The 14,407-nt window shown below is 45.2% G+C and overlaps 1 protein-coding gene across 1 annotated transcript in view; it reads right to left on the bottom strand.

Annotated features, from left to right (window-relative positions):
* The window catches only part of WIPF3 (WAS/WASL interacting protein family member 3), a 133,171-nt gene extending 119,668 nt beyond the window's left edge, over nucleotides 1-13,503 (bottom strand). Inside the window, exon 1 of the mRNA XM_038761385.1 lies at nucleotides 13,214-13,503. Within this exon, the coding sequence (XP_038617313.1) occupies nucleotides 13,214-13,503 (290 nt within the window). The remainder of the gene's footprint in view (nucleotides 1-13,213) is intronic.
* Between the last annotated feature and the right edge of the window lie 904 nt (nucleotides 13,504-14,407).

Raw genomic sequence — 14,407 nt, 5'->3', positions numbered from 1 at the left:
CTCCCTGTGAGCCCTATGAAAGACAGGGACTGATAAACTGGTCTCTACCCCTGTGCTTAGAACAGTACTTGACAAGTTAGTAAGACCTTAACAAATGCCATTAAAAAAAAATGAGTTAGCCCCATATCATCAAGGACACTTCTAGTATGGTTGTCTGCACTGCCAAGAGCACAAAGTTCAGTGTTCTTTAGACTGCAAACTTGTTGTAGGCAGGGAATGTGTCTGTTTATTGTTATATTGTAATCTCCCAAGTGTTTGGTACAGTGCTCTGTGCACAGAAAGCGTTTAATAAATACGATTGAATGAACTATTGTAGAGCACTGCCTCAACCTGCCGTGTCTGTATCTCCTCTCCCCTCTCTCTCTCTGCTGATCCCTCCCCCCACCATCTAATTCTTTGCAGCTGAAACAGAACCGATAGGTGAGGGTGTCAGGGAACAGTGCTCCACACACAGTAAGTGCTCAATAAATATGACTGATTGAATGATTAATTTGGACTAGCCTGCAACACCTCCCTTCACTCTGCTTCATATTCTCTGCTCTCCTTTCCAGTTTGACAGTCCAATTTATGGGGGTCCAATGACTTCCTCCTACAACATATTGTGCAGAAGCTGCTGTGAATGCACTGTCATTTTTGCTGACAGCATACACTCAGCAGCCAGTGGTATAAACCACAGTTTTGGAGCAGGAAATGTAGCTGAATGAAATCATCCTTGGTTAAAAGAAAGACACAGGGCACAGTCCTTGCCCTTTTGCTTGGGCAGCATTTATGACCCACTCCATGTCCTTCCACCTTCCTGCCATGTTCTAATAGCTTTCAGTTCCTTCATGGAGATGTTCCTGCCAATAGAGAAGCAGCATGGTCTAGTGCTGGTACGAGTACAGGTCTGAGAGTCAGAGGAACTGGGTTCTAATCCCAGCTCCAACACTTGTCTGCTCTGTGTCCTTGGGCAAATCATTTCACTTCTCTGTGCCTCAGTGCCCTCATCTGCAAAAATAAAATGGGGATTAAATACCTGTTCTCCCTCCTACTCAGATTGTGAGCCCCATGAGGGATCTGATTATCTTGTATCTATCTTAGTACAGTGCTTGGCACATATGTGATTAATACTATTAGTATTTTTATTATGATCACAACTTAAGGCAGGAAAGACCTACATCTTGACTCTGAGGTGAGTTTGTTCATTGCTCTCCCAAGACAGGAGCACGCCCCCATTAAGAGGAAGATCAGCAACTTTGAGACAGTATATTTTATTACCTCCCCAAAAAAACCACCTGCAGCATAATTTTGTTGTTAATAATATTCATAACAACAATAAGAAGAAAAATGGTGTATTTGTTAAGTCCTTATGATGTACACTGTACTAAATACTGGGGGAAGATACAAGATAATCAGGTCATACACAGTCCCTGTCCCACAGGAGGTTCATAGTTCATTCATTCATTCATTCATTCATTCAATCATATTTATTGAGCACTTACTGTGTGAAAAGCACTGTACTCAGCACTTGGGAAAATACAATACAATAATGAACAGACACATTCCCTGCCCATAATGAGCTTACAGTCTAGAGGCTGGGAGAGACATCAACATAAATAAATAAATTACAGATATGTACATAAGTGCTGTCCGGCTGGGAAGGGGAGAAGAACAAAAGGGGCAAGTCAGGGCAAAGCAGAAGGGAGTGGGAGAAGAGAAAGGTGGGGGGCTAAGTCTGGTAAGTCAGTGCTTGGTCCCCTTCTGTTCTCGATCTACACGCACTCCTTTGGTGACCTCATTCGCTCCCACGGCTTCAACTATCATCTCTACGCTGATGACACCCAGATCTACATCTCTGCCCCTGCTCTCTCCCCCTCTCTCCAGGCTCACATCTCCTCCTGCCTTCAGGACATCTCCATCTGGATGTCTGCCCGCCACCTCAAACTCAACATGTCCAAGACTGAACTCCGTCTTCCCTCCCAAACCCTGCCCTCTCCCTGACTTTCCCATCTCTGTTGACGGCACTACCATCCTTCCCGTCTCACAAGCCTGCAACCTTGGTGTCATCCTCGACTCCGCTCTCTCATTCACCTCTCACATCCAAGCCGTCACCAAAACCTGCCGGTCTCAGCTCCGCAACATTGCCAAGATCCCCCCTTTCCTCTCCATCCATACCGCTACCTTGCTCGTTCAAGCTCTCATCCTACCCCGTCTGGACTACTGTGTCAGCCTTCTCTCTGATCTCCCATCCTCTTGTCTCTCCTCACTTCAATCCATACTTCATGCTGCTGCCCCCCTTTTAGACTGTGAGCCCACTGTTGGGTAGGGACTGTCTCTATATATTGCCAATTTGTACTTCCCAAGCGCTTAGTACAGTGCTCTGCACATAGTAAGCACTCAATAAATACGATTGATGATGATGATGATGCCCGGATTGTCTTTGTCCAGAAACGCTCTGGGCATGTTACTCCCCTCCTCAAAAATCTCCAGTGGCTACCAATGAATCTGCGCATCAGGCAGAAACTCCTCACCCTCGGCTTCAAGGCTCTCCATCACCTCACCCCCCCCCACCACCTCACCTCCCTTCTCTCCTTCTACAGCCCACCCCGCACTCTCCGCTCCTCTGCCGCTAATCTCCTCACCGTGCCTCATTCTTGCCTGTCCCACCATCGACCTCCTGCCCACATCCTCCCCCGGGCCTGGAATGCCCTCCCTCTGCCCATCCGCCAAGCTAGCTCTCTTCCTCCCTTCAAGGCCCTACTGAGAGCTCACCTCCTCCAGGAGGTCTTCCCAGACTGAGCCCCTTCCTTCCTCTCCCCCTTGTCCCCCTCTCCATCCCCCCCATCTTACCTCCTTCCCTTCCCCACAGCACCTGTATATATGTATATATGTTTGTACATATTTATTACTCTTTTTATTTTACTTGTACATATCTATTCTATTTATTTTATTTTGTTAGTATGTTTGGTTTTGTTCTCTGTCTCCCCCTTTTAGACTGTGAGCCCACTGTTGGGTAGGGACTGTCTCTATATGTTGCCAACTTGTACTTCCCAAGCGCTTAGTACAGTGCTCTGCACACAGTAAGTGCTCAATAAATATGATTGATTGATTGATTGATTGATTGATTGGTAAGGCCTCTTGGAGGAGATGTGCCTTCAATAAGACTTTGAAGGGGGGTGGGAGGGCGGAGAGTAATTTTCTGTGAATTTGAGGTGGGTGTTCCAGGCAAGAGGCAGGACACAACAAGGCACAGTGAGAAGGATAGCACTAGAGGAGTGAAGTGTGTGGGCTTGGTTATAGAAGGAGAGTAGCGAGGTGAGGGAGGAGGGGGCAAGGTGGTGGAGTGCTTTAAAGCCAATGGTGAGGAGTTTTTGTTTGATGCGGAGGGGGATGGGCAACCACTGGAGTTTTTTGAGGAGCAAGGTGACATGCCCTGAACGTTTTTGTAGAAAAATGATACAGGTAGCAAAGTGAAGTATGGACTGGAGTGGGGAGAGAATACAGGAGGCTTGGGAGGTCAGCCAAGAAGCTGATGCAGTACTCCAAAGCGGGGTAGGTTGCGTGATTGTATTAACATGGTAACAGTTTGGATGGAGAGGAAAGGGCGATTTTAAAAAGAAGTTGGAACAAATATTTAATCCCCATTTTACAGATGGGGAAACCGAGACACAGAGACATTAACCGATCTTCCCGAGGTCACACAGCAGGCAAGTGGAAGAGCTGGGATCCCAGTCCTGTGGTCTTTCCACAAGTTGCTTCATTTTCACTGACTGTTCTCCCATGCCAGGAAGGGACTCTTTGCTAATCTCACCAGGCCAGCAAGGGCACTGCTCTCTTGCTCTCTTTTGTGGACTAAAGGCTAAATAGTAAATACTGAACTGTACAGTCCCTCCAGAGGTTGGTTTCTCCTCAGACTTGAGTGTGAAACCTTTGCTGGGTGATTTTTTTCTGTCCAAGAGCACCCATTTAGGTCTAGAACTTGGTTCCTTACATCTTAGATGCATCCTCTTGGATTGACGGATGTGTTATCCCAATGACTAACAAAAACCCTCAGCGTTAGTGTGGTTCTCTACGGGTCCAGCCTTTTGTGGGAGTCACCCTGGTGACTCAGCAATAAAGTTGAGCTTTGACACCTGTCTACATGTTTTGTTTTGTTGTCTGTCTTCCCCTTCTAGACTGTGAGCCCGTTGTTGGGTAGGGATCGTCTCTATATGTTGCCAACTTGTACTTCCCAAGCGCTTAGTACAGTGCTCTGCACACAGTAAGCGCTCAATAAATATGATTGAATGAGTTACTGCATCTCTCTCTCTATCCATTTCCCATCATTTATTTGTTTCTCCTTTCATCTTCTTTCTCTCTCTCTCTCGCCTGTAAGCTCATTGTGGGCAGGTAATGTGTCCATTTATTATTGTATTGTACTCTTTCAAGGACTTAATACAGTGCTCTGCACACAGTAAGCACTCAGTAAATAAGATTGAATAACAATCTCTCTCTTTTTCAAGTTTAGCATGAAGGATATCTTGAGGAATATATTAACTTGTCTGCTGTGTGACCTTGGGCAAATCAACTTCTCTGTGCCTCAGTTTCCTCTTTGGTAAAATAGGTATTAATATCATGAGTCCCATGTGGGACATGGACTATGTCCAATCTGATTAGTTTATATCTCTCTCAGTGCTTAGTAGAGTGCCTGGCATATAGTAAGTTTTTAACAAATACCATTAAAAAAATCTTTAGTTATTCTGGGGCCTTATTCACCTTCCTGCCAGTTGTATGTCATTAATATAACGGTGGCAGGGAAGAAATGTGTTATTTGGATAAGGTTCAGCCCAGCAGAACCACTAGATGGCATTGCCCTGGGCGAGCTTAGTCTTGGAATCTCCAGAAATACAATACTGTACTGCTTGGGGAACACATGACCTCAACACACAATCTCTCTCCTCCGCCCCAATTCTTCAAGTTGAGGGCTTCAGTTAATTGCTTTTGTTGCCATAGCCCTGCCCCGAACTACAAAGCTCGGCAGGAGAAGGGAAAGAAAGGAAGAGGAAGTGGAAGAGGATGAAAAGGAGGGGATGGAGAAAATAATAATTATAGTATTTATTAAGCACTTACTATGTGCCAGGCATTGTACTAAGCACTGGGGTGGATACAAGCAAATTGGGCTGGACACAGTCCCTGCCCCTCATGGTGCTCACAGATGCAATCCCCATGTTACAGATGAGGTAACTGAGGCACAGAGAAGTAAAATGACTTACCCAAGGTAACAGCAGACAAGCAGTGGAACCAGGATTAGAACCCATGACCTTCTGAATCCCAGGCCTGTGCTCTATCTGTTACACCATGCTGCTTCAGGGAAGAGGAAGAAAATGAGGGCGAGGAGGAGAGGAGAAAAAAGAGAGGAGGCAGATTCTTACTAAGAAGGGACCCCATTTTTGCTTCTCTACTCTCTCCCTTTTTCATCACCCCATTCCCTCCATCCTGCCTTGTCCTCTGGCCCCTGATGGCTGTGACCCTCTCTACCCAATGCTAGTAGCCACCGAACCACAGCACACACAGACTAGTGCGTGCACACAAACACACACAAAACACACATGTCCCCCCACCCTTCCCGGTGCAACTCAGGCTGGGGACACCCTACTCAATCAATCATATTTATTGAGCACTTACCATGTGCAGGGCACTGTACTAGGCGCTTAGGGGAGTACAACACAACAATGTAACAGACATATTCCTTCTTGACACCTCTTCCTCCTGCTTCTAACCTGTCACATTGTTTCTCTTTCAGGGAGTTTGGGAAAGAGGTGTACATATTAAAATGAACAGTTTTCAGTAATTAGAGTCGCTCACAGACCAGCTCTGCAGATATCCTGGGATATTTGTAAAGTACTAGCTCTTGGATAACAGTGCTTGACACATAGTAAGTGCTTAACAAATACCATTATTATTATAATCAACTTTATCAGGCATAGTGAATCCTCTGAACATGGTTCTCAAAACCAGCCTAGTTGGAATAATCAATCAATGAAGAGTATTTACTGAGTGCCTAGTGTACACAGAGCCTTTTACTAAGCACTTAAAAGAGGATAATAAAATTGGAAGATAGATCCTCACCCTTAAGATCATACAATCTAGAAGGGAAGACTGACTAAAATAAATTGCAAGAGGAAGTCATAGCATATAAAGATACAATGAAGAGTATTTACTGAGTGCCTAGTGTATACAGAGACTTTTACTAAGCACTTAGAAAAGGATAATAAAATTGGTAGATAGATCCTCACCCTTAAGATCGTACAGTCTAGAAGGGAAGACTGACTAAAATAAACTGCAAGTAAGAGGAAGCCATAGCATATAAAGATAAGTAGATAAAGGCTACCTGGTGTCTGTGTGAGTACCCATGGGCTTAGTGATGTGAAAATGCTGAAGTGGCATTACAGGGAGAAATAGGGTTGAGGAAGGCTGCCTGGAGGAGATGGGATTTCAGGCTTCAAAGAAGGGGAGATCAGTAGTCTGCCAGATAATCATAATTATTATGGTATTTATTAAGTATTTACTATGTGCCAAGCACTGTTCTAAGCACTGGGATAGAGTCAAGATAATTGGGTTGTCCCATGTGGAGCTCAGTCTTAATCCCTATTTTACAGATGAGGTAACTGAGGCACAGAGAAAGTCACACAGCTGACAATTGGCGGAGCCAGGATTAGAACCCATGTCCTCTGACTCCCAAGGCCAGACTCCAGCATGGCTCAGTGGAAAGAGCATGGGCTTTGGAGTCAGAGGTCATGGGTTAAAATCTCGGCTCCACCAATTGTCACCTGTGTGACTTTGGGCAAATCACTAACTTCTTTGCCTCAGTTACATCATCTTTAAAATGGGGATTAAGATTGTGAGCCCCACGTGGGTCAACCTGATCACCTTGTATCCCCCCAGTGCTTAGAACAGTGCTTTGCACATAGTAAGTGATGGCGGCGGTTGTTCCAGATGGCCACCAAGGCAGTCACATCTACTGGATCTCCCCGTATGGGCCAGCAAAATGATGGCGGTGGTTGTTATAATAATAATAATAATAATAATGGCATTTATTAAGTGCTTACTATGTGCAAAGCACTATTCTAAGCACTGGGGAGGTTACAAAGTGATTAGGTTGTCCCACAGGGGGCTCACAGTCTTAATCCCCATTTTACAGTTGAGGTAACTGAGGCCCAGAGAAGTTAAGTGACTTGCCAAAGTCACACAGCTGACAATTGGCAGAGCCGGCATTTGAACCCATGACCTCTGACTCCAAAGCCCGGGCTCTTTCCACTGATCCATGCTGCTTCCCTGTTCCGGATAGCCACCAAGTCATCGGGTGACTAAAGAATTAGTCAGACAGCATGTTACTGTCCAAAGTTATAATGAAGTTTTTATTGGTAAGGCCGAAGACCGAATAGGGGGTAACGTACCCGACGGGCTCATTGCCTTAAGGGAAAAGGCCCCAAGCGCCCGATACAATGGGCTTATATACTGCTGTTGCTGATCACAGTCATTGTTAGATTTGAAAACAGTGGGGACTGGATTGGTGCAGATTTGGTACAGAGCTGGGTGGAGTCTATCTCCTTATGTGGTTTGGCTCCTGGACCCAGCCAGTGTGCTGCAGGGTCTAAGGCCCATACCAAATATGGCAACAGGACCACGTACATTCAAACAATATCTGCAACCTTTCCATGGTGCATGGGTGGGGGGGCCCATCAACAGGACCGCGTACATTCAAACAATATCTGCAACCTTTCCATGGTGCATGGGGGGCCCCCATTAGTAAGTGCTTAACAAATACCGTCATTATTATTATTACTAAGCCACGCTGCTTCTCTATGTGAAGGGGAAGAGAGCTGCCCACGTGGGACAGGTACTGTGTCCAGCCTGATTATTTTGTATTTACCCCAGTGCTTAGTATATCTCCTGGCACATAGTAAGCACTTAACAAATGCCATAAAAACAAAACAAACAAAAAACCCCAGGCAAATGCAGGAAGGCAGGAAGATCAAAAAAGTTGAAGTGCACTTTTGGCCCATATCCAACAATGAACTTGCTTAAAGTAAGAAACTCAGATCAATGAGCGGCACACCCTACAGATAAAAATTAAGTGTGCCGTTTCGGCTGGCTTTTTGTCCATCAGGACAGGGTTGCTGGCTGGCCTGGGGGTTTCTCAGAACCCTGACCGGTGCAGTCCCTAGATCAGACAGTCCTGACCAACCTAAAAGAGTTGAACAGGTGCTCCGCCGAGAAGTCAAATCCAATTTGGTTCAGGCAACTGAATTTCTCATTACTTGAACTACCAGCTGATGAGGTTCCCCCACCCCCACAGCCTGAAGATGCCCCTTGCCTCAGGGGTTTTGATGCCATCAGGCAGAGCCTAGAGTCCCACTTGGCTCTGCTTCTGGCTCCATCTCCACATCCAGCTGACTCTACTTCCCTCTGACATGTTGGTGGCTGCTAGCTGTCCTCTCTAGGCCACCCACGATTGGCCATCAACCAATAGTATTTATTGAATGCTTCACTGTGTGCAGAGCACTGCACTAAGTATTTGGGAGAGTACAGTAATAATAATGATGGTATTTGTTAAGCGCTTACTATGTGCCAAGCACTGTTCTAAGTGTTAGGGGAGATACAAGGTTACCAGGTGGTCCCAGGTGGGGCTCACAATCTTAATCCCCATTTTATAGAAGAGGAAACTGAGGCACAGAGAAGTGAAGTGACTTGCCCAAAGTCACACAGCTGACAAGTGGTGGAGCTGGGATTAGGAAGCCCATGCTCTTTCCACTAAACCACGTGGCTTCTTACAGTACAGTACAACAGGGTTGGTAGATATGCAACGAGTTTACAGTCTCGAGATGGGAAGGGCAGAACTAAGAGGACCGAATCCAGTTGTGGCTCCACTACCCACACTCTGGGGCTTCAGGCCTGGTTCCCATTCTTACATCTGACTCCTCCCCCAGCCCCTACCCTATTCTTCTCCTTGACCAAGTCCCCAGGGCCCAACTTCCCTTCCTGGCAGTGCACACCCCCAATCTACTCACCTTGTGATTGGGAGCATAGGCTTGGATCCATTTCCCAGAGAGCCCTTTCAGTCTCCCTGACCTCCTCATGGCTTCCGGAGTCTGTGAAACAATCTACAGGAAGTTCCCACCATGCTGCCCCCTCCAGGCTCCACGAGAGTTAGGGAGGGCCCTGCCCTCAACCCCAAAGTGTTCAGATAACCAGATTTCTCCATACTAGGGGCTATTCTCCTTGGTGTCCAAATGCTTCACTTTACTCCTCTAAAACCAACCAATCCACTGGGCCTCACTTGTCTCTCTTGCCATTAGCTCTTTGCTCACAGCCATCCTTCTCCCTAGAACTTCCTCTTCCTACACATCTGGCACATTGCTGCTCTTTCCATCTTCAAAGCCCTGCTAAAATCATATCTCCTCCAGGAAGCCTTCTCTTCCCTTCCTCTCCTCCCATATCTGCATCACCTATACATTAAAGTCTGTACCCCCAAGTACTTTAATACCCTCCCTACCCACACTGCACTTATGTACCTATCTTGAAACTCTTTTGTTTCCTCCTTTCTGTAATTTATTTTAGTTTCTGCTTCCCCAGTTAATCAGCTCCTTGAGGGCATGGATCATATCTACCAATTCTATTTTACTTTCCCAAGCATTTAGTATAGTGCTCTGCACACAGTAAGCACTCAAAAAATACAATTGATTGATTGGTAGTCAGTTTGGTACTTAGGGAAGCACACTGGCTCTTTCAAATTGCAATGGGACTGTGAATTTCAGGACAGCAGGAATGTCCATCCTTGAGTTCTTGCTTCCCAGTACCAGGATCAGAACAATCAGAGAAACAGAACTGCTCCAGTCTTGCCAACATCTCAGTTCACTTTTAATTCTGTAAAACATCATCCATGATGGCTGCAAATAACCTGCTAGGCCTGTTTAGAAAATGCTAGGTTCTGCCGATTTTATTTTGCAAATAACATGGTTGATTCTGCCAATGTAGAAACAGCTTTGGAATGCTAAATGTACACCTACCAACTTTTCTGTCTGTGTCTCCTGGAATGCAACAAACATGGGATCAACTGTTTAGGTGGTTTGAATTTGGTACGTGATTCTTAGATCCCTTCACAATTCTGCCTATTTCCTTCAAAAAGTGCTCAGTTTCAAAAAAAACCCCAAACAAACCAAAAACCCCCCAAAGCAAAACCAAAAAAAAAACAGCTTGTGGGGAGGGAGGAAGAGAGGAAGAGAATTGGGTGGTGAGGGCCGGGGGGAATGAAGAGAAAATGGACCTGAGGATGAACATACATGCAGAAGTTATAATTAGCTTTAAAGCCTAGAATACCTCAACATTCAACCAGAGGGGAGATGAACAGTTCTGGAAAAACCCAACAGTTGCCTGCAGCTATCTTAAAGTTGCTTCATAATGTTTAGGGAATTTGGTCTGGTCTGATGCAAAATGAACCAAAGAACCTCGCACCACATGTCGTCTCCTTCTGTCAGACTCTAGTGCAGGGAAATAGCCCTGAAGATTAGAATTGAATTATTGTGCTGTAATATACGGCCAATCAATCAATAGTATTTATTGAGCACTTACTCTGTGCACAGCACTGTACGAGGCCCTTTGGAAGAGCCCAATAGAATTAGGTTGCCCTTCTGTTTGTGAAGTTATTTTCTGAGTACAAAGGCTTCACTGGATGAAGATCCTATTTTTGATCAGATTTTGCTTTTGTTTAAATCACTGTTCTCAAGCTTAAGATGCTAGGCAAGGAAGAAGAAAACTGATTTGAAGCAACTCATGCATGAAATTACTTGAACATTGAAATATTTTTCAGTCCTCTGCCTGGAATGATTGAAAGATAAGGCTGGAATACACCCACTAGTGGTTACTCAAAGTGAACAATTGAGTGATTATCCCAAATGAAGTGATCTCTTTTACTGTGTGGATGATTCCACAAGTTGTGAACCCACATATCGAGGATCATGTAAAGTTCACCGTCGTGCATTTCAGAAAGGAGAATTACTATATTCTCTCTCTAGACTTAAATCACTACAAGCAGACCTTTAATAGGTTAGTATTACTAATAATAGGATTTGTTATCAGATTGACTACTGAAACCTCTGATCTGATCTTTTCAGTTTCCATTAAGGGGATGAGCTGCCTTTATAGCTGTAGACCACCACAGACGTCCACCCTCTAAAATGTCCCCGCAAGGGTATTGGCTCAGCTTAATTCCATTGGTGACTGTCAGCTGTGGGTTCCTGCCCCATCTTAGAGAAGAAGCGTGACTCAGTGGAAAGAGCATGGGCTTTGGAGTCAGAGGTCATGGGTTCAAATCCCAGCTCTGCCAATTGTCAGCTGTGTGACTTTGGGCAAGTCACTTAACTTCTCTGTGCTTCAGTTACCTCATCTGTAAAATGGGGATTAAGACTGTGAGCCCCCTGGGGGACAACCTGATCATCTTGTAACCTCCCCAGCGCTTAGAACAGTGCTTTGCACATAGTAAGCGCTTAATAAATGTCATTATTATTATTATCTCCCTATTCAACGGTGGATTTCCCAATATCTTCCAGCCTTGAGTGGCAAATTTTCATTCATTCAATTGTATTTATTGAGCATTTACAGTGTGCACAGCACTGTACTAAGCACTTGGGAGAGTACAATATAATAATAAACAGTCACATTCCAAGCATTCTGTTGAGCGGCAATTAGATTTCTTTTTTTAAGGGGCAGAGTGAGAAGAAGCCAGGGTTCCCTGTATCAGAGTTTTAGGGTCTGCACACACAACTGCTCCCCGCCCACCCCTATGCCTGGGTTCTCCAGGAGTGAGGCAGGCAGAGGCTGGAGCCCCATGGTTTGGGACTCCTTCATTCATTCAATCATATTTATTGAGCACTTACTGTGTGCAAAGAAATGTACTAAGCACTGCCTCACCACTGGAGTGCCAAGATAATAATAATAATAATAACAATTATGATATTTTTGAAGCGCTTACTATGTGCCAAGCACTGTTCTAAGCACTGGGGTAGATATAAGGTAATCAGATTGTCACCTAGGGTTCACAGTTTTAATCCCCATTTTACAGATGAGGTAGCTGAGGCACAGATAGGTTAAGTGACTTGTCCAAGGTCACACAGCAGACAGGTAGTGGAGCCGAGATTAGAACCTATGACCTCTGACTCCCAAGCCCGTGGTCTTCCCACTAAGCCACAAACTGCTTCTCTAAACAGTGTTAAACAGTGCTAGAACAGTGCTTTGCACATAGTAAGCGCTTAACAAATGTCATTATTATTATTATTATTATTATTATTATTAATCTGTGGGATCTGCAGAGTGGTCCCTTCCACTGCCATTCATTCATTCATTCAATTGTATTTTTTGAGCCCTTACAGTGTAGTGTACTGTGTTCTGGACTTGATAACACTGGATTTGGGGCAGCTAAGCACTGTTGCAGGACTGCAGGTACTGGGAGGCAAGAGCCTGATTGGTCCGTCCCCTCACATAATAATAATAATGATGATGATGGCATTTATTAAGCAATTACTATGTGCAAAGCACTGTTCTAAGCGCTGGGGAGGTTACAAGGTGATCAAGTTGTCCCACGGGGGGCTCACTGTCTTAATCCCCATTTTACAGATGAGGTAACTGAGGCACAGAGAAGTTAAGTGACTTGCCCAAAGTCACACAGCTGACAATTGGTGGAGCAGGGATTTGAACCCCTGACCTCTGACTCCCAAACCCGGGCTCTTTCCACTGAGCCATGCTGCTTCTCAATGACCTGATGACATCACATGGAGCATCTGTGTGACATTGTCACATTGATCCGCCTATGTGACAGAGCCAGGAGCACTTTCTGGTGCCATTCGCTCCAGACCTGGGCAGTCTCTGGGTACCCACTAGTACTCAGAGTCCAGGTTAAGGTTCTTGGAGTAGCAGGAAGTGGCAGCCTCGTACCAGCTCTATTGAATTACATGGCTCTGCCTGGCTACTAGTGACCACCCAGGTGGAGAGGTCTGAAGAAGCATGGCTTTGTGGATAGAGCACAGGCCTGGAAATCAGAAGGACCTAGGTTCTAATCCCGGCTCTGCTATATGTCAGCTGAGTGCCCTTGGACAAGCCACTTCCCTTCTTTGGGCCTCAGTTACCTCATCTGTAAAGTTGGACTATGTCCAACCCCTGTGCTTAAATCAGTGCTTGGCACATAGCGTTTAACAAGTACCATAACCAGGGATCTCTCAGCAGGTATAAAAGCTGAAGAGATGGGGTTTTCTTTAACCACAGTGGGATGGATGCTAAGGGAGGGACGTGCCCAAGACCCTGCTGTTGGGTGGGATCCGGGAGTAGTAGGGGGATCTGGGAGGACTCCTCTCCCTGCTGCCCTCGGGCCTCAACCATCCCCACCTCTCTGGTTGCCTGGGCTCTCAGGGTGCTGGGTCCTTGGTTGTTGGCACCTGAACTTACTGAGCTAAAGGTGGTGATAAACTTAGTGCCGATGGATGGTGAACTCATAAATCCTCCAATAATAATAATAACAATAATAGTACTTAATAATACTGCCTATGTACTAAGTGCTGGGGTAGATCCAGTATAAACAAATCAGACACAGTCCCTATCCCACATGGGGCTCATAGTCTAGGGAAGAGGGAGAACAGGTATCTTATCTCCAGCTTTACAGATGAAGAAATTGAGTCACAGGGAAGTTAACTGATTTGACCAACATTACACAACAGGCAAGTGGCAGAGCTGGGATTAGGACCCTGGTCTCCTGTCTCCCAGGCTGACTAGGCCACATCCCTACTCTTAGATCAACTTTCCAGGCATAGCAGTAGCATTAAAATGCATTGCACATTTAGACGTGTGGTTAATTTAAAAAGTTCTGGGTAGAAGAACATCACATTTAAAAAAATTAGACAATGGTTACTCATTCCAATCCCAACACCCACCCACACATACCCCTGCATGTACACACATTCACTCACTTAAATTTGTAAATGTCTTCGTTTGTTTTTCTTTTTGAAGAATACCAACAATAAGATGAAGCAAGTTAATTATCAATTTGAACTTCACCAGTTCTTCTATAATAATAACTATAAATCCTTGGTCCTAGTCTTATAACTTTCAAATGTTTTTTATCCCATGCCTCCCTCCCTCTTCCATTCATCCCCTCTACTACCCTCTCTCCATTCCCCCTTCGACCATCCACCCGAAAACAAATCAACAGAAAAGGGAAGAGCAGTCACGGTACCTTTCTTTTGTTTTTTCCACTTCAGAAATGATCAGCTTTTCTCTTGCACCACCAGTGGTTGGGACCAACCAATCAAATCAATCAATCAGTTGATTGACGGCAGTAATTGAATTCCTACTGTGCGCGGAGCACTGTACTAAGCACTTAGGAGAGCACACCACAACAAAG

Source organism: Tachyglossus aculeatus, chromosome 2 (assembly GCF_015852505.1).
Source record: "Tachyglossus aculeatus isolate mTacAcu1 chromosome 2, mTacAcu1.pri, whole genome shotgun sequence".
Classification (NCBI taxonomy): domain Eukaryota; kingdom Metazoa; phylum Chordata; class Mammalia; order Monotremata; family Tachyglossidae; genus Tachyglossus; species Tachyglossus aculeatus.
The sequence above is the reverse complement of the archived record's forward strand: the minus strand, read 5'-3'. Positions and strand labels throughout refer to the sequence as shown.